Source organism: Lynx rufus, unplaced genomic scaffold, assembly GCF_022079265.1.
Source record: "Lynx rufus isolate CCGP_SWC_20201006 ecotype Redwood Valley unplaced genomic scaffold, mLynRuf1.p SCAF_8, whole genome shotgun sequence".
Taxonomy (NCBI): domain Eukaryota; kingdom Metazoa; phylum Chordata; class Mammalia; order Carnivora; family Felidae; genus Lynx; species Lynx rufus.
This window is the reverse complement of record NW_025814896.1, coordinates 73,605,863-73,625,301: the sequence shown is the minus strand read 5'-3', so window position 1 is coordinate 73,625,301 and position 19,439 is coordinate 73,605,863. Positions and strand designations below refer to the sequence as shown.

Below are 19,439 nucleotides of genomic sequence, written 5' to 3'. Positions count from 1 at the left end.
AGGAATGCAGCACCTCTCACCTTAGCTTGAACACGTGTTTCTTCTTCTTGTAATCAAGGGCCACTTCACAGATGGCTTCTTTCAAACTCACAGGGACCTCGCTGTGGTAGGGAATTCCAGAGGCAGCGGTCTTTGCATCTTTGTAGAAACCCATTTCTTGGTTATTTATGACACAATAAACATTGTGCCAGGACCTGAGCAGTAAAGAAAGAAACGTCAAGGTTCTAGACCACACTTCCTTAAAGAATTAAGAATTTGATTAACATGAAAACAATCCACACACAATGTGATGTGACCCACTGTTAAAAGCCTTTCCTAAATTCTGCTAAAACTGAACCATGGAACAAAATTCCTCCGTGGGCCACTGGGACAGTGTACACGGTACAGCGGTAGGTGTTTCTCAGAGTCTGGGGAAAAACACGGTACCCTCTTCTATTAAAAAAATACTCTTGGCTCTGATGGGAAAGATTTTTTGCTGGTGTGGATACTCTCTGCTGTACTATCCTCTTGTGGTGATGCTGTACAGGGAAGGCTTCTCATTTGAAACATGCCTGTCCTTAAGCAGCTCCTCCAGGACCTCAGCTTTAATCCTGATGTGGCCTGGCGATGTGACAGGGAGGCAAATCCAGAGCCATTTGCACATGTGGAAACTCGGGATGAATCAGAAAAGGATGGCCTTTCCCGCCACGATATGGCAAACTGTCACGATTTACTGATTTTATCAGAAGTTACTTTACTGCCACCTACCTATATTAACATATAAATTTATGTTGTACTCAATGTGGATGGCAGCTTAGATGGGATTTCCTGGTCTAATGTTTGACCTGTACAACTGTAAAAGGTGGTCTCGGGCAGAATGGTTTACTGGTTAAGCACACTGGCTTTGGAGTCAGATAGGAATTTCACCCCAGCTAATGCCATTTACCAGATTTCTAAAGAGTGGGCTTTTTTATTTTTATTTTTATTTTTATTTTTTTCAACGTTTATTTATTTTTGGGACAGAGAGAGACAGAGCATGAACGGGGGAGGGGCAGAGAGAGGGAGACACAGAATCGGAAACAGGCTCCAGGCTCTGAGCCATCAGCCCAGAGCCCGACGCGGGGCTCGAACTCACGGACCGCGAGATCGTGACCTGGCTGAAGTCGGACGCTTAACCAACTGCGCCACCCAGGCGCCCCAGAGTGGGCTTTTTTAAACACACAGAACCTCCATTTCCTTATCCGTAAAATAATAAAAGTAGGGTTTATTGGGAGATAGTGAATATAAACACCGACAGGGAGATATATCTGGGGAAATGAATGTCTTAAGAAAAATCTCACAAGAACGAACACTTCACTTTAAGGAAGATTCCCCAGCCTCCATGTAGCACATTCTTTCTCAGGAAGTACTAGGAAGGCCCCTTTTTTGCAATTCTTATGCACACTTAACTAACCTTCTTTCTGTGAATAAGAAGCACTTATTATTATTAAGTGAGTAATAAGCACTCTCCTCCCAACTTCCAATGTCAGCTCTAAGAAAAACGTGACGCCCAGGAAGCCAAGAACAAATGGACTTCACAAGCAACCCCCTGTCCCCCCAATTCAACACGCAAGCGGATGCCTCTTTAATGGGCTGATTTCCCATCTTACTGCCTTAGCCTTTGCTGCTGTTACCTGCTTGAGGCTTTCTTATTGTGAGCCTCCCACTCGTGCTTCCGATTCAGGAAGCCTTCCATCTGGGCCGAAGGCGTCTCCTGGGTTCTGGCCGGCAAGGTGGCGGCACTCTGGGCCGGGAGGGCAGTCTTGGCTTTGCGGTCGGACGTGGGGGAGGGGATGGGGCTAGACTCCTTTGAGCTTGTTCTTTGCTCTGCGGCGCCGTTGACCATTTCGCTTGTGTCCACCGCTTCTGCCATCTAGGGACAGCGGAGAGGCCATTCAGCTAACCCTGTGAGCCACAGGGGCGACCACATACGCTCTGACTCGCACACGTGGCTGTGTATAAATGCCTGGCACAGATCGAGGCAGTACAGTAAAACCATTGCAACATCCCACAAAGCCAGCTGGACACCAAGGACATTAGAAGGTGGGAAGGGATTAATGCCTGCCCGCTTATGGGAAGATGAGAAAAGCGAAATGCCAGGATGAGTTTTACTGCACTCTGCTCCTCTGATCGATCCATTTTCTCTAATGGAACTCAGATCATTTCCTCTTGTGGTTACTTTAAAACAAAAGGACAACAGGAACAATCACACATATTAAATATGAGAGAGTGGACGTTATACAGCAGCCACCTTACAACCAAGGACGTCACCAGAAGAGCTGGAAGTTGAAGCGAAAGGGCATTCACAAACAGGTCGACAGACAACTCTATCAGAACTACACAGCATTCCCCCAGAGTAAGACAAGGAAAGACCTCCGGTTTCTGAAAATGCTCTCTGGCTCTCCTCCCCCACCCCTCAACACATCATCATAAACACATGCAGAAATTAGGATGACAATCATGCATTTCACATCTACCATCCCAGTTAGATTTTGGAACTTAAGAGCTGGAAGGAAATGAGGCAAGTCAACAAACATCAATTTAACCACATCTGCCGGAGTTGTATCGTGAGTGGGTTGTAGTTTGTGTTAAAGGAGCTGGAAAAGCCAATCACAGTCACTCAACACCACACGGCTATTTACCCCCAAACACAGACAGAACCAGGGCCTTCCCCATCACGTGTTGGTTGATCACGGTGCCTTGCTGCACTGAGACGAGAAAGCCCAGACACAGCCAGGCTTCCCGCGGCTCTGACCGGCAGGCTGGAGACGTCTTCGGGAGCTGTTCCTTCCCAAGCTCATTTATATTGTAACCCTCAGGGCTTTTCGGCTTTGGAAATGCAGTAGGGTCTCGGTTCATTATCGCTTTCAGCCTGTGTACCATCAACTGTGTACCATTAACTGTCGCGGCCCCCGGCGGGTACACCCAGGGCATGGGATTAGCAAGTTACTAAAGCTGGGTGTGGCTGACGCTTTAGTGGATTACAGACAACCTGCACCCCTTGTACACGGACAAACATGGAGGTGTCAATGGCAACGTTCATTAGATACGTCCCCCACCACTGCTGCCCAGAACCAAAATGACAAGTTAGCAGCAACAACCTCAGCAGGATAAATGGTAGAACGACCACCACTGCCTTCAACACTCAGATATGTCAACTCTCAGGAACTGGATCGCTCATTCAGGTCTTCTATCTACGTGGCTGGGTGGGAGTCAGGAGTTTCTATTCCACATACACAAACTATCACTGCCACCATCAGGGTTTAGGGTGAGACGAGAGGCTTTGCAATTTAAGGGTGTTTGTGACCGGAACACTTTACCCACAAAGCAATGTGGAAAATGGAGTCTTAGGGCAGGAAGACACGGGGAGAGGGGGTGTACGTGTGATTATCCTGGTCTCGTGACACCCTGTAGACGCGTGCTTATGAGCGACAGGCTATTTAAATATTTCTCTTTTCTTTCACTTTTAAAGGAGAGATGCAGGAAGAGAAATAACAACCAAAAAACAAAACCCTGAGTCCAAAGAAAGTGAATGAATTTTGAAGTTGACAAATCTGTTCTAGTGTGGAATTTCAGGAGACTTCTGATGGGAAGGAAGTGTGAGTTTGGTCTGAAAGGCCTGTGCCAGGTGAGTCCAGGGAAACATAAGGTTAGTGTGTATAGAAACCAGGTTAAAAAAAATTAGTGCTGCAGCTGTGACTTAAAAACTGCTAGTGACAGCAGTGACCTGGACGGAGTAGCATTTGCTGAAAAAAGGCTAACATTTATAGCATTTGGTCAGACTTCAAGGTAGGTGAAGGCCAGGGAAGCCTCTTCTGGGGGAAATTCTGCAGCAAAAATTTTTTTCTTTAGAGTTAGAAGGAAAGAGAAAACCCCAAACCAGTATGCAGAGATAATTAATGTTTATGCAAATGAATCACTAAACCAAGAAAACAAGGGAAATAAAAGGAACAAAATGAATTTTAATGGACATGTGCTGAAGCATGCCAACAGACAACACATCACTAGAGACAAACATCAAAAGCAAATCATAGCGCTATGACCATACATGTGACTCGCCCCCCCCCCCCCCCCCCGCTCCCCACCCCCCCACATTGCTTCTCTTTAGCGATTAGTCCAGAGTGCTTTAGTGGCTGGGTACACCTGAGATCTTTAAATCAGGAGGTGAATGAGCATAAATGCAACGTGACAACTAGTAGCACAAGAAACACCTGATTGGTTTTCTAAGTGCATGAAGCAACACTATTTTCAAGTTCATTAACTTGAGTCTCTGCACCACAACTCAAAAGAATGAAAAGGCTTTTCTTTTTTCAATTATAATAAAAAATTTGTTCTGGCAAGCTACAAATTTAAAAATCTAGATAAAAATAGGCATGAGAACAAATGCCAAAAACATCATAGCATTCCTTCTCTGTGCTTACGTGGTTTCTTTTTTTTCCTTTTTTTGTCTTCTGAATACAAAAAAGCATAAAATTGGGTGTTATTCCAGATGATATAAAATTTAAACATATATATATATATGAAACATCACATATATACATATAGATCAATGACACACAGAATTTGGAGCCAGAAACACACATCAGGGCTCCCTAATGACCAAAAGATAAAGCAGTAGTTTTTTCTAAAATGAATTTTGGTGTGTTTAAGGCAGAGACCCAATAATGGTGCACACTACCCCCAGAACATAAGAAGCTTGGCATCTATCTATATACCCATCTACAGTTACAAGTAGATAGATATGTACATAGAAATAAGGAAAAACAAACAAGATGCTATATGATGTTATCCTGACAAAAGAAAAAAAAAAGACATGCATCATGAAATGAAAAGACAAATCAGACTTAACTCATGGAAAACACATATCAAAACAGGTTTCTGATTTCACTAACATCTAAATATGGCAAATGAGCAAGTGACTGTCTCACAAGGCTTTGATGTAGTATGGATTTGGTTCTGTTCTGTCTTTATCAGTACCAGGAAATCCCCTCTTTCATAAGCTTTTATTCCTAAGGAATAGAATTTATGTTAAAACATATTCAATCCCTGCTGGTGGTATGATAAATGCCATCCTAAAAGACTCCTTATTGGAGAACTCCACAAAAGGTCGTGAGAAAATGAAAAATAAATGAGAAGATCCGTATGAGACATACAACGAAATTTGTCTACACAGACACTAAAATTACTCCTGAAGCCAAGCGGTGTCCAACGGCTCCTAGGGGTGGTCCACCACATTCATGGTTCAAGTAATCAGGGTGAACCAGAAAGGCTTCTGTTCTGTTTGTTTGAAAAACTTAAACGGTCTGACACCCTGAAGTCATCAACTGAATGAAGAGGCCTGGAAGTCTGAGAGGCAGGCTTCCGAAACATGCTGAGAGCCGCTGCCACCCGCCACATTGGGCGTCATGGTGGTGCCGACAGTGATCAAGACGTGGGGGGCGCGGCAGAGGTCAAAAGGCACTTCACTCCTGAGGCTGGCTGCGTTATTTGCTGCAAGTAAGCCTAGAAGTCTCAATTCAGGTCTTGGCAGAAAAAAATGAGAGGAATTCATTTGGAAAAATAAATAATCCAAGGGTCTCAAAATCATTTCAGATTCTGCACCTAAAATTAATAGCGCTTCCCAAGTAGATCCAACCACACCCCCCTTTTCTTCCTTGCTCATTTTCAATGAATAAAGGCATCCTTCATGGAATGTGACACAGGTGACTTACAGTTTTAATCTTAGTACTAAGAGTCTCCTTCCTCTTATCCCAGTCTTCCTAGTTCCTATTCAACTATTGCAGGTTAATAACATCTGTAAAGGGGGCTCTGTGTAGTGCAGTATTGCACCCTGTTAGTATAACTGGATGTGTCATACCTGTCGGATTCTAGTTTTCTTCTTCATTTTGCTGTAATCTCATTTAATTTCAATTACTCATGTAAGGCTTTCGCTGTAAAATCTTAATAAAGTAAAAAGCTCACAATAAATAAACAAAAAATTAAGAATGTTGCTTTAAGGCAACTGAGCATCCATCATTAAAAGACCCAAATAAACATGAATTAAATGCAAACAAATATGAAACCAAGGAAGCCTACGAATTAAGGAAAATTTTAACACTGTGGGTGAAGTGGAAGCCAAAAGGTCAAACCAACAGGATTTGGAAAGAGTGGTTCTTGACAAATGGTAGTGAACTTCACAGTCCAGACCACGGCTGGTCACTGGCTGTCCGTCTGCTATTAAAGTTTTTGTAGTTTTGGTAGGTTTGAGAGCGGTAACTAACCCGTGGAGATCCCTGTTCAGTCGGCAAACCGTTCTGGGAAACTTGTTCTCCTTTTGAGGTATCCCTGTTAGGTAAAGTGGGGAAGGAGGACAGAGGAGGGAAGGGAGGAGAGGGAGAAAAACAGAGGATGAGAGAGAAGAACATCAGTCAACTTTATTATAGATTTTCTCTTAGAAAAACATACGCAACCCCCTTTTACATAACGTAATTTCTTTTTAAGAACTTCCCAAGTGTTCCAAACCAACTCTAGGTAGAGAATAAGACCACAGGCATGCTTTTTCTCCCCAATAAAGGCAGCATTCAGGGTTGGCATGGGGCTCTTACCACAACACAATAATTAGCTTTTCAGAAATAGACAATAATTTCTGGTCTTTACGTGAAGGACATTCAAAAAGTATCACCACATAATCACTGGCCTGAAATCTGGGTGGTTCACTCCATGCATTTAGTCACATGGAAATTCTGAGTGAGGGTGTGTTTGTGTGTGCATGTGCAGGCAGTTGAGTGAGCACTGTCCACGCTCCACTTTTGCCGCCTACACAGTAGCAATGTGACTGTGGATAAGTCCCTGTTCTCCAATGTCATCCTGGGGTGACTGCACGATTCTAAGTACTCTACAGAATTAAGAGGAAGGGCATGTGGCAAGGCCTAGCATAGCACAAGCTTAGAAAAGATGCTCTCCAAACCTCACTTGCCACTGAAACTAAGACTTGAGGAGGGCAGTCTGCCCATGACTCACCACTGCTGCTGGGACTCCATCTCCTCGGAAGCCTTCGTGCTCGGCTCGGGAGAGGGCGGCCGCCTCTTCCTCTCCTCTTCCTCTTGCTGTCTGCGCACTTCCAGTAACTCCAACTGAGAGAGAACACGATAATGTTCAGCAGAGCCCCAAACTTTGCCCCAATTAAGGAAAGCGTTCTAGAGGAACCCAGAAAGCCCTCCTGTCTGAGTTTTCCACACTGGATCACGCTGGACAACCAGAAACTCTAACATCCAGCAAGATGGCACTGGGATCACAGGATCTGCAGCTACAACCCCAAACTACTGCAAACAGAGATCTGCGTGACACACAGGCCTACTCCATGGGGTTTGCATGTCCCCTGGGACATGGGTTTAATTTCTAAACCAACTATGCAGCTTTCAACTTCGTTTAGGAAGAAAGTACCTGAGCGTGAGCGTCCACGTTTACTTCCCATCAGAGCTCAAACACCAGACACAGAGCTACAATAAATCTCAAGGAGGCTTCTTGTGCTGTGGTAGGCATTTGTGTTCAGCTCAAACCCAAATAACACATAAACAAAAGCCACAGGGTAGTCTAATTGTAACTAAGCCATTCCATAAGCAGTATGTACGTACTAAAAGTATTCCGTTTGACACAAAGTATGCAGGTATGTTTTAAGTCCCCAGACCTGTAGAAACCAGGAAGAACACCATTTTTGTACACCATAAAGGATCAGCTTTCTACCAGGAGTACAAGTGTCATAGGAGAGGAAATACCAGTGAGTAAGCCCTATTGTAAAGCTTTAATTTTAATGGTGACAGAAGAAACGATCAGGAATGGGGAGAATTTTCAATGGTTTGGGATCCAGCTATTACTTGACAGAAATTCTAATTCTGAAAACTTGAAGAAAACTCTAAGACTAACAAACTCACCTACAAAGCAAAGCTTTCATGAGATATAAGAAGAAAAACATATCAAAAGAGAAAAGCAAAGCCCACTCAATCAATTCCCCGGCAGGTAGCTATCGTAAAAGTAATCACAAATCTAGGTATCCAGGAGTAACTTAGGGAGTAGTTGTCCTGGATAGTCTCCCAGGTCCTGGATCAAGAGAACAACCATTTCAGGAAGGTCCTCACTGTTTCTAAAAACAGAACAATAACATGAATTCTCTGGTCTAGGTGGTGAGCAGACAGAAGCAGCTGCCAATGGAAACCAACAAGCAAAGCACCCCCGGCATCCAGCAGTCACTTACCGTTGTCAGCCTTTCCAGGGCAGAGAACCTCTCGTCCCAGGTTGCTGCAGACTTTTCAAAAGCCTCGTGGCGCTTGATGAGCTTCTCCACCTCATCCACACTCTGGCCTATTTCTCGGCTGGATAGGTATGGCTCTTGTCCGAGCAGCCAGGCCTCGGCCACACTGGCGTCCCGTGAGAACTGGTGGACCTCCAAAACTGCACAGAGTACCAAGAGTGAGTGCTGGCCAGCAGGGTGACCTGGCAATCAGGGAGGGCACTGCCCTCTGGTGGCAGCTGCCCACACAACCAGTCTATAGTCTAAATCTGCGCTGTCCAGCAAAAATGTAACGTGACCGACATATCCAACTTTAACTTTTCTAGTAGCCACATAAAAAAATAAACTGATGAAATTTAATAACAAGCGGGTCAAATTAAGAAGTATATTTTAGACAGCCTAATATATCAAACTAGTATCATTTCAACATATAAGCAGTATAAAAAAATTAAGAGATGGAACGTTTTTTCCTTACGCCTTTGATATCCAATGTACATTTTATACTTATAGCACCTCTCAATTTGGACCAGTTCCATTTCAAGCTCTCAAGAGTCACTTGTGGATGGTAGCTACCACATTGGACAGAGAATAGTGCAGGCCTAGAAGGTATGCTCTACTCACTCAGCCCTACACCAGTGAGACAAGCCTCAGAGCCCTGAAGGAATCCAGTCTACACACAAAGACTAGGCTGATGAAGCAGGCATTCATCAACCACCCTTTCTGGGATGGTAGTTATAAGTTTTATTTTGAGGGGCTGAGAGGGAGGAAAGGATATGGGGAGTACTCTGGAAAGTGGGACAATATGGGCTAAGGCTTCTGCTTTCCTCATTCTCAAAACATATAGACGAAATTCTCATCCAAAGAATGTTCAAGAGCAGGACTTCTTTTCCAAAAGAGGGCTCTAGCCCAAAGGGTAACGTGCCTTCATTTGGTATTTTATACACATTTTACAAAAGGCCTCCTGGGTTCTATTTCTAGTGAGCACCCTTGGTGTCTGAGAATGGGGTTCTAGTACATGAACAGAGCCCAGAGCCCCACACATGCAGAATGGCAAAGTATGGCAAATAATGCTTGAGCTGGGCTACCTTCAGTGTTCATACCTATTATTAAATGCTATTCCCAATACTCTATGTTATAAACTCTGTGGTAGCTCACATATTCCTTTATAAAATCAGATGAAAATTACAATCTACCTCAGAGGTTCACTTGAATAAATGCAGAAAAATATATAAAACACTTAAAATAATGCCTAGCTCACCGCAAAACCTTTATAGTTGGTTGCGTTTATTAAGTTACCAACCTTCTTCTAAGAACACCAGATATAAGAGGTAATCTGGCCAACTCTCTACCTTCTTGACTGCAGTAATAATTCCTCTTAAAGATAACTGGAGGAGGAAGGGACTTCAATCTGCACTCTTCTAGAGGGATACTGAGTTGTCATTTCCAGTCTGTTCCTAAAGAACACCCAAATCCCATTTACAACACTGAGATCAATCATGGGATAAACAGTAATAAATGCACCCCAGGGAACAGGGAACTACTTAAAAATATTCAGCATGAAATGGTGAAATAAGGCATTAAAGAAGAAGTATTTAGAACTCCAGAAATCATTAAGTGATAACATCACACCAAATCAATTAAAACAGGAAACTAAACTTGCATGCTTTCAACGGACACCCAAAAAGAATGGAAAAATTAAGTATGTCCTTACTCAGTCTTAACCATTCCCATCGGTCTTCCCACTTGTCAATCATTTCTTTTCTCTTTTCCGTCAACTGCAATAGCTTTTCCTTGATCTTGAGAAAAGAAGGACAACAGGGACAGCTTAACAGATTGTACCACATCCTCCTAACCTCCCCTTGATGGGCCACTTCAAAGAAGAAAATACATTTTCTGTAGAGACCACTACTAAGCCAGGGAGTATCTAAGGACTACTCAGTTAATTTGTGTACTGGAGAGAAAAAACATGACAATGTGCCTTCCAGAAGGGACTGAGACGAAGGCTGGGCTCCACCCAAAGCTGCTATCATGAGGAGGCCAACAATGCACTGAGCCCTCTCCAGATTCTGGAGCTCCGGAGGGTAAACACACTCAGGAAGAGGGGGACAGTGAGAGGTGCAAAGCCCTGACTTCTTTGAGAGAACAACCTAACCTTTCATCAAGTGGGTCACACATGCTGACTCATCATTTACCCCTGTATTACCATCATTCTAACTGGAATTAGCAACCTTCCACTAACAGCAAGCTGACCTAGAGGACATGTGACAGATAAGGAGTGGCACCCAGGGTGAGTACTGATGGAGGAGGTGACAGAGGATGGAACTCCAACCTGGGGCCCTCAGAAATTGTCTTCTGTGCCAGACTCATTGGCTCTGGGCCTAGAGTCTTCTTGTGTAACTATACCACACACACAGGAGAGCAGCAAGGAAGTTTGAAATACATGTAAGCATATCTATGTATGAATGCACATATATATTTCTCTGTGTGTGTGTACATGCATACACACATACATACACATTCACAAAAGAAAGTTATCGCATGTCTTAACACCAGCTGCACTCACCCCAGGGCCCTAAAGCAAACAGCCGTCCTACCTCCTCAGATGCATAGTGCTTCCTCGCCAGTAGGGACTTCCCAAGTTCAATGCAAGTTGTAAAGCTGTCATTACGAGCATCGATTTCAGCTTTGATACCTTGATGATTATTCATTAATAGTTCAACAGATGATACATCCCTAAAATTAGACAAATAATACCTCCTTTAGGAGATCAAGTTTTCCAAATAAATGTGCAGGTTTCAAAATACGTCATCAATTTCAAGGAACTGTTCACTAGCACAATATACAATGGTACAATATGACTTTCAGGTCTGATTTACAGTCTGAGCTTAGGCTGGGTCACTGAGTTAAAGCATAATAATGGACTAATTCAGGGCCAGTGATAAAACCTAACATTTAGAATAAGGTTTCTCTCATCTGTGTGTGTGTGAGCACCTGAGTAATTCAAAAAGGTTTCCAGGCAGGTGCCAGGAAAACCACTGGATTTCTGTTCAAACTTTTGTACCCTAATGGGTTAGTGCCAAAGGTTCAGGACATGTTCAGAGCAGCAGATATATCCTCTCCTAATTCAGAGACATAAAGAGGCACCCAGAGCTGGAACCAGCTTAGAAATCAACAACTGTAGAGCTGTGAGAACTTCTCATGGATCAAAACCTAAAGTCCTGATGTCCTGATCCGGGAAATACAGCTGCTTTTCTATATATATATATATAGATAGATACACATATATATATGCACATATATATATACACACACACACACATACAGTAATAAGAATATTTCTTCTCTATTACACTGGGGGGTGGGGCTGGCAGGGGTCAACTGGAGTTGTGCATGTACCTGCCTGTTCATCTATTAGCTTCTCTTCACTGCTTTGCATCAAACATGGCCAAAGAGAAGATCCCAAACAAATATTAAATAATCATCTCAAGATGCCATTTAAGCAGATGGTAAAGAATAAGAGACATCTTTTGTAACATGTATGAAAAGGGATAGAGTGGTTTTTAATCTAACAGATACAGAAAAAGAACTCAAAAAAAAGCCATCTCATTCCAATGATGAAGTAGAGCTAGTCATGCCCAAGGCATATGGCTGCTTGAAGCATGAGGCCCAGAGAGAGCAGGAAGGCAGAAGTGAGTGTGGAGCATGGGGATGGGGACATATAGAGGGCTTGAAAATACTGTGCCCTGTTTCCCTGGCAACTGTGTGCTAGAGACAGCTAAAGCAATGGAAGCTGTCCCAAACTGCCACCAATCCTGTTCTGGCCTTGAAGCTCTCCACAGAGGTCCCTGGTTCTCCCGAGAAGATCTCTCTCGAAATCACCTGGGGTCAGGAAGCCGGATCTCCTCCCACCCAGGAGGCCACGAAGGTTACCTTGGCTTCTCCTGGGCTTCAATCTGCCGGATGACGTCTTCCATCCACAGCATGAGGTCTCGTACCATGCTGAAGAAGCGGAACTTGTCCCCCGTGTCCACCAGCCGCACCCTGCGGCCCTCACAGGCATCCAGCAGGGCCTTCCAGGCTTCCAGGACCTCATTCTCCCGCTTCTGGATGTCGTCAGCCTTGTCACCCGCGTAGGCTGCCTGTAGACGGGCCGCATCCTCCTGCAGCTGCCTGACCTGCAAAGCCACAGTGGGAAATGAGCCAGATCAGACAGGTGGGCCTTCTCTCCATTGCCCCACTGCTCCCTTCATGCACACCACATGCTGTTCTGCCTGCCCACTAATGGGACCACCAAGTCAAAACAGGGCCCCTGCATCCCAACAGGCTCACAATTTCACCCACATTGGAAAAATCAAGTTCACTATAAATGTACTGAACTAGATTACTGAGTTCAGCATAAACGGTGAGACAGTGAAATACTACAGGACTGTCTCTGGGCAGGACACCTTGGTTAGGTCTACTGGAGGTAGCCTGGGATGTAAAGACAGTACAGAAAGCACAAGGTACATACTCAAATATAGTAAAAAAAAAAAATTAGCATGTAATCTGTTCCTGCAGCGTACAGATGGTACTTTTATCATGAAACAGGAACTGCCATGAAGAATTCACTTTGAAAACAAGTTTTCCATTATTATGTGATGTTGCTCATGAAAACAACATATGAATTATCTGTAAGAGTGCTCACATGTGACAGTTCAACTTGAAAAACAAAAATACAGAATCTAACATAGCTCAAAAAATTGACCGATGCAGGGGCACCTGGGTGGCTCAGTGGGCTAAGAATCTGACTCTTGATTTTGGCTCAGGCCATGATCTCACAGTTTGTGAGATCAAGCCACACTGGGCTCTGTACTGACAGAGTGGAGCCTATTTGGGATTCTATCTCTCCCTTTCTCTTTGCCCCTATCCTGCTCACACTCTCTCCCTCTCAAAATTAATTAATTAAAAAAAAAAAAAAGCTGACTGATGATGTCTAAGAAGGTGAAATTTTCACCAGCCATATTTCAATAAAAACTTTGCAGAACAAGAAATGCAAATGGGTATTAGGAAAAGATGCTCCATGGAGATACTAGAATTTGTCATCTATTAGTTGGCAAAAATTCAAGTCTGATGATGTCTCTGCCAGTGAGCTGATTCACGAATGATAGGACAACGGTCTACAGCTCCTGCAGAAGGCATGGGCAGTATGTATCAAAATTACAAACATAGGTACCTTCTGATACATGAGTCCACTTTGGGGAATTTATCCTGGATAGAGTTATGCACATTTAGGAAATGAAATATACATCATTCATTGTAGTAGTGTCTGCAAAAGCCTAAGACTGAAAATAAATGTTCATCAGTGAGAATCCGGTTGCATTAATAAGGCTCTTCCAGAGTCATGAAAAAGAATGAGTAAAGGCCCTACATACACATGAAAAGTGTTCCAGAATGATGGCTCTATCAAAAAAGCAAAGTGCAGACAGTGCACCTAATGTCTACTTTCTATGTGATAAAGGGGGAAAACAAGGATCAGCTTTCACCTTCTTTTGAGGAGGGAATGGAATGGAGATAGGCTTTTACAAGAGAAAGTAGATTTTTCTCTTACACATTAGTAGTGCTGTACTGCATACAACATCTAATTAAAAATACATACATATGGGGGAATAGACATTCAATCTTTATTTACTGAGGCTATGTAATCAAAGTTCGCAGACAACTGTCATCCAGGACTGCAGGAGCCTTTAGAGGTCTGTGAGGGGAGTATGCTGGTAAGTATCACCTGGGGATGTATGTGGGGAGAAAAGGAGCAGGGATGGACAACACTGGGGCTTTCAGGGAGGAAGATACTGACCTGGACCACACAAAAGGACTTTAGGTGGTGGGAGGTTAAGGAAAACAAATTTCTACAAAAGATTCAGTGAAGTTTGTTTTCCCTGATGATCTGATTTTCATATCCTGACTTCTGCAAATCTACAATTATGGCTCAGGTATAATTCAAATTACAATGAGCAAGTTCCTAAGAAATTATTGAAAAGCTAACTTCCTATATGACTAACCAAATCTTTCCCTACAGTTAAAAAAGCCCAAACAAAAACCCAAAATCTTTTCCTGTGCCTCTGGTTGTTTTAAGACAAAACAATCCAAAACCAACCAAGCGAACAAAAAACAAGGTGGAGGAGGGATAGCAAAAGTGAAAATTCCCACACAAATGAACCACTGCTTTAAGAAGACACTGAAAGGGGCGCCTGGGTGGCGCAGTCGGTTAAGCGTCCGACTTCAGCCAGGTCACGATCTCACGGTCCGTGAGTTCGAGCCCCGCGTCGGGCTCTGGGCTGATGGCTCAGAGCCTGGAGCCTGCTTCCGATTCTGTGTCTCCCTCTCTCTCTGCCCCTCCCCCGTTCATGCTCTGTCTCTCTCTGTCCCAAAAATAAATAAACGTTGAAAAAAAAAAAAATTAAAAAAAAAAAAAAAAAAAAAGAAGACACTGAAAGGGGCGCCTGGGTGGCGCAGTCGGTTAAGCGTCCGACTTCAGCCAGGTCACGATCTCGCGGTCCGGGAGTTCGAGCCCCGCGTCGGGCTCTGGGCTGATGGCTCAGAGCCTGGAGCCTGTTTCCGATTCTGTGTCTCCCTCTCTCTCTGCCCCTCCCCCATTCGTGCTCTGTCTCTCTCTGTCAAAAATAAATAAACGTTGAAAAAAAAAAAAATTAAAAAAAAAAAAAAGAAGACACTGAAGACCACCACTGCATGCAAATGTCCTAAGGCTCCAGTGCAGAATGGAGTGGGCCGGTGTGAGGGTTAAAGGGCCAGGAAAGAAACACCAATGGTTTCTGGGAGCCTGCACCAAGTGCCTTCCCTCTATTCTGATTCTGTTACAATAAACTGGATTGGGTCGACATTTGCAGAAGGGGCATGCATACTATTAGAAATGCAAATGGCCTCATCCAGCAGGTATCGTGGAGACTCTCAAGACTCAAGGGAGTGTACTCCTGTCCACCCTCAAGATGAGATGGGCACCCTCATCAGTCTGAGTCTCACAAGGTGAAGGGATTTAATGAAGAAAATAAGAGAGCAACTCCATCATCTCTGGGGTCTGCTGAAGTTCTAAAACTAAGTGATTTTTACAGGTACAGAGGAAAGACCTCCTGTTGGTAAGATGTGTTCTAGCTCTGCCTCTAGGGATCTCAGAGGTTCTCCCAGTCAGAGAACACTTACAGAGCTCTCACAGGGACGTATCTTTTGCAAACAACATCTCAATCCTCAAAGCATTAGGGAATGGAAGCCTAGAGAGGTAAATTAAACTTGCAGTGATACAGAGCAGCAGGCCCGGTTCAAACTGGCATCTGCACCTCTACGGGGGGCCTTACTCCAAACACAGGTGAGACTGCATTGTTATGGATCCTCATTCATTCACGTGGTGCTCCAGGACCTCATGTGCAATGAAAGCCTCTGAATGTGACGCTGACAAGTTGTCACAGAGCTGGGGAGTCCTCCAGCTCTGAAGGAAAGATTGGAAACGCTTAAGGTACATGGTAGACCCTCCTAAATTCTGCTTCATACAGACCCTCGGCCACTCCATGTACCTATCCTCAATACGTTCTATCTCCTTGGTGGAAAAGCTAAAGTCACTTAATATACATGGAGCCCCATGCACAACCCCAACTGTGATCTGTTTCTAGTAGGTGAGAAGACAATGGTGGTAAAGGTGGTTCCTCAAGAGAAAACCCCAAAGCAGACCAAAGAATGGTGAGGACAATGGCACTGGATAGGGGTCAAGCCCATAGTCAAATCTTGACCATGTGTTTTCAGAAATAAAGATTCACTGGTACACAGTCATGCTCCTTCATTTTCGTATTGTCTAGAGCGGCCTATGCTACAATAGCCATGCTGAGTATTTGCAACAGGGACCATGCATCCCACAAAGCTGAAAATATTTACCATCTGCGCTTCTATGGAAGAAGTTAGCCGATCCATGCCCTGGATTACCAATGTGCTCTTAACAGACAAGAACAAAACTCCTAATCTACTCTGGGCTGGTATCTTTAATAGAACTGCCTTCTTTTTTAGAACTATGAAGTTTAGGAGTAAAAGATACAATTTATTTTTCATCTAAAAGTCAGAAGACTGAACAAGACACTGTGCAGAGCTTAGAGAGGGAACTAAAGCATGATTATACTATAAGTTCTTACTGCTATACTGTTACCACTTTGTCAAACATCTTTTAAAGAAAGTCTTTGTGTTAGGCATTTCAGACAGGGGCAGTGGGGAGACCAGGCATATTAAAGCATTAGACTCTTGTTTTCCCTCTTTCCAGACATATAACTCAGACCCTGATGGATGGAAAATAATAAGATATTATTTTAGAAATTATTCTGGGTGAATACACTAACATAGTACTAATTCTTGCTGAGAAGGTCTATAACTTGCAAATGTTGGCAGGTGCATCTGGTTTGTTTATTTTAATTGTGGGGATATTCACTTAATAATGTCTGTACATGTGTCAAACTGAGAATTTTATGGACTGAATTCTCCTAAATGGAGCATTATAACAATGTGTGTGTAGAGGTGTGTGTGTTTAATTTGGGCAATTCTTTGACGCATGTTTTGAGGAGCCAAGGAATGGAGAGAGATCCTCAGTGATGCACAAAGATGCTCCCCACCACCCATGGGCATCTCCCTAACCCACCTGAGTGCCCAGAGCCTGGATGTCATGCTCAAACGTGGTGTGCATTCTCTGTAAGGTCTCCACTGTGTTCTGATCTCTCCCAAGCTCCTCGGGGAGTTTCTTGTGTTTGTCCTGTATGCGCCCAAAGATCTCCTTGGCATCATGGTAAAACTTGTGCAGTTCATAAGAGGCGGCGAGAATCTGTGTTCTCGTGTCGATAAGCTCCAGGAGGTCAGCCCAGGCTTCGTTGAGCCCATCCTTCCACTCGGCGATGGTGGCGGCATCCGAATGACCAGAGTTGATGAGCTCATCTGCCATGTGATTGACTGTGTCCACACGCTCCTGTCCAATGTTCCCTGTGTCTCTGGCAAATTCCCGGAATCGTTCTTGTAACATCTGAAACAGGAATAAGCACAAAGAAAATCGGTAAGACTACTATGAACATTTTATTTCTTGATCACATGAATGTCCTTTGGAAAGAAACAATATGCGTGATGTCACAGGTCTTAGCTCTAAAACTCAAATCAGGCTTCCTTCCTGCCCTCTGTCGCAGAGCAAGGCCCTGGCTCCATCTCCTTTCACTACTGGAGAAAGGCATGGAGAGGTCAGACAAGCTAAGTCAGAGTTTGCCTGGCAATAAAAAGCTGAGCTGGAACTAAACCCCGTGACCTCTGATCTGAGTCCAGGGTGTCCAATGTGCTCACAGATAAGGAGTCAAGCAAGCACCCCTGCCCAGTGCACCCTGCATGGCCACCCCTGCTCTGCCCAGGGTACTTGCCGTGACATGCTCGTAGTCCTGCCCCAACTCATGCGACCCTGCGACCACCTCCCTCTCAGCGATCCACTGCTCCAGGTCGTCCACCTCCCGGTTGAGCTGGAAGAGCCTGTGCCTCTCGTCCAGCTTGCCCCTCCGCTCTTCGGCCAGGTCTTTCAGACCCGCGTACAGCTTGTCCACTTTGGACTGCCGCATGCTGATGCGCTCACTGGAAATGGGGGTGGGAGGGGCAACAGGTAAAGGACCTTAAATGTCAAATTTTCTTCAGGGAGAAAACAAGTGAAGGGAAAATGCCAAGAAAACATCTTACATAAAATTTCTCAAAGGAAACTTCCGATTCACCTATTTGGCCTAAAAAATAAAACTCTGAAATTTGACGAGTAATGAAGAGCCAACACATAAAAAAAAAAACAGTAATTAAGGCTGATGGCCATCCTGTGATGATGGGGGGAGGTGGCGAGGAGGAGAAACCCTAACTCTCTGCACTGCTGGCTGTTAAGTCAGGATTTCCTTTGACATTACAAGTTAATGAAAAATCCAGGAGCTATCTTCCCCTCTCAAGAACCATGCTACTTAAGGGACAAAAGATAACCCTGTCTGGCACACACCTCCACCTTCTCTGGGGTGTATGCTCTCCCCTGCCACTCCTGTCAAGTGGGTCCTGGGAGTACTGCATCCCCCTCCCTCCAGCTCCCTGCCCCCCCCCCCATAACTGTCTTGTAACAGGAAATCAAAGAGACAAGGACTTCTTGATGCCGGTCCCTAGAGACTAGGAAGGCCACTTTCCTGGGACTTCTATCATGAATACATGAAGGACCCCCTACACCAGCACAGCCACCACTGACTGCATCTTCAACCTGCCTTAGTTACCACACAAAGCCGATTCTCTTCCTGAGTTACGAAGGCAGTTACATAGCAAGCCTAAGATAACTGCCATTGAAGTCAACCTGTGAACATGGTATAAAATTGGCAAGTACCACACACATATCTTCTGTAATTTCCAACGTGCTTGAAGGACTTGACATGCAAGAGTGAGGATGCGGTATCATCCTGCTCTTTGTGGGAGCTCAATTATTTTACAGGTCTGTGCATTCTTGTTCACCGCTCCTGCTCAAACTCATCATCATTTTCCTAAACTGGATGACTTTCAACCCAAGGGTAGGTTTTGATAACTTGTATCTATGCAAATCAATTTGTAGTTTTGCCTCATGACACCAATAATTTTTCAAGAGGGCCTAGGCTCACAAGAGATATTTAAACCACAAGAGCAATTTCCTAATGTAATAGTTCACCCTTCCCATTCAGCACAGACCTGTTGGGTCTATTTTAAAAATGCTTCCCAAAGACCTACATCACCAGTTACTCAATGCTGTCATCCATTTCCTTTGGCATTGGGACAGAATAAGAGACCCTCGCTGGGAAGAACCAATAGGCCAGTCTCTTGATAAAACAGTACTCACCTTTCCGGATGGCTGTCAGCCACCAGGGCCCGGCTGGTCTTAGAGAGCTGATGCACGGTCTCTGCATAGTCCTCCACGGCTTGTTCCAGAATCTGGTGCTTCTTCAACATGGAGACGGCACTCTGCTCATCCTGCAAAGATGAGGTCACAACCACAGTCGCCCCCTCTGACTGACACCACCTTAAGGCAAGACCAGCTGACTGCATCATGGGTGGAAGGAAGAATCATCAGAAAGAACAAAACCATAAGGAGCATCAATATGAACTGGACTGTATG

At 44.3% G+C, this 19,439-nt stretch overlaps 1 protein-coding gene across 2 annotated transcripts in view; it reads right to left on the bottom strand.

Annotated features, from left to right (window-relative positions):
* Positions 1-19,439, bottom strand: part of SPTBN1 (spectrin beta, non-erythrocytic 1) — a 145,328-nt gene that overhangs the window by 8,727 nt on the left and 117,162 nt on the right. For both annotated transcript variants that reach the window (XM_047067508.1, XM_047067507.1), the window contains exons 23-33: positions 19,164-19,294; positions 17,707-17,911; positions 16,950-17,324; positions 12,215-12,459; positions 10,879-11,017; positions 9,996-10,080; positions 8,249-8,445; positions 7,018-7,130; positions 6,279-6,342; positions 1,653-1,891; positions 21-194 (exon numbers count right to left, since the gene is read on the bottom strand). In XM_047067508.1, coding sequence (XP_046923464.1) covers positions 21-194; positions 1,653-1,891; positions 6,279-6,342; positions 7,018-7,130; positions 8,249-8,445; positions 9,996-10,080; positions 10,879-11,017; positions 12,215-12,459; positions 16,950-17,324; positions 17,707-17,911; positions 19,164-19,294 — 1,967 coding nt within the window. The remainder of the gene's footprint in view (positions 1-20; positions 195-1,652; positions 1,892-6,278; positions 6,343-7,017; positions 7,131-8,248; positions 8,446-9,995; positions 10,081-10,878; positions 11,018-12,214; positions 12,460-16,949; positions 17,325-17,706; positions 17,912-19,163; positions 19,295-19,439) is intronic.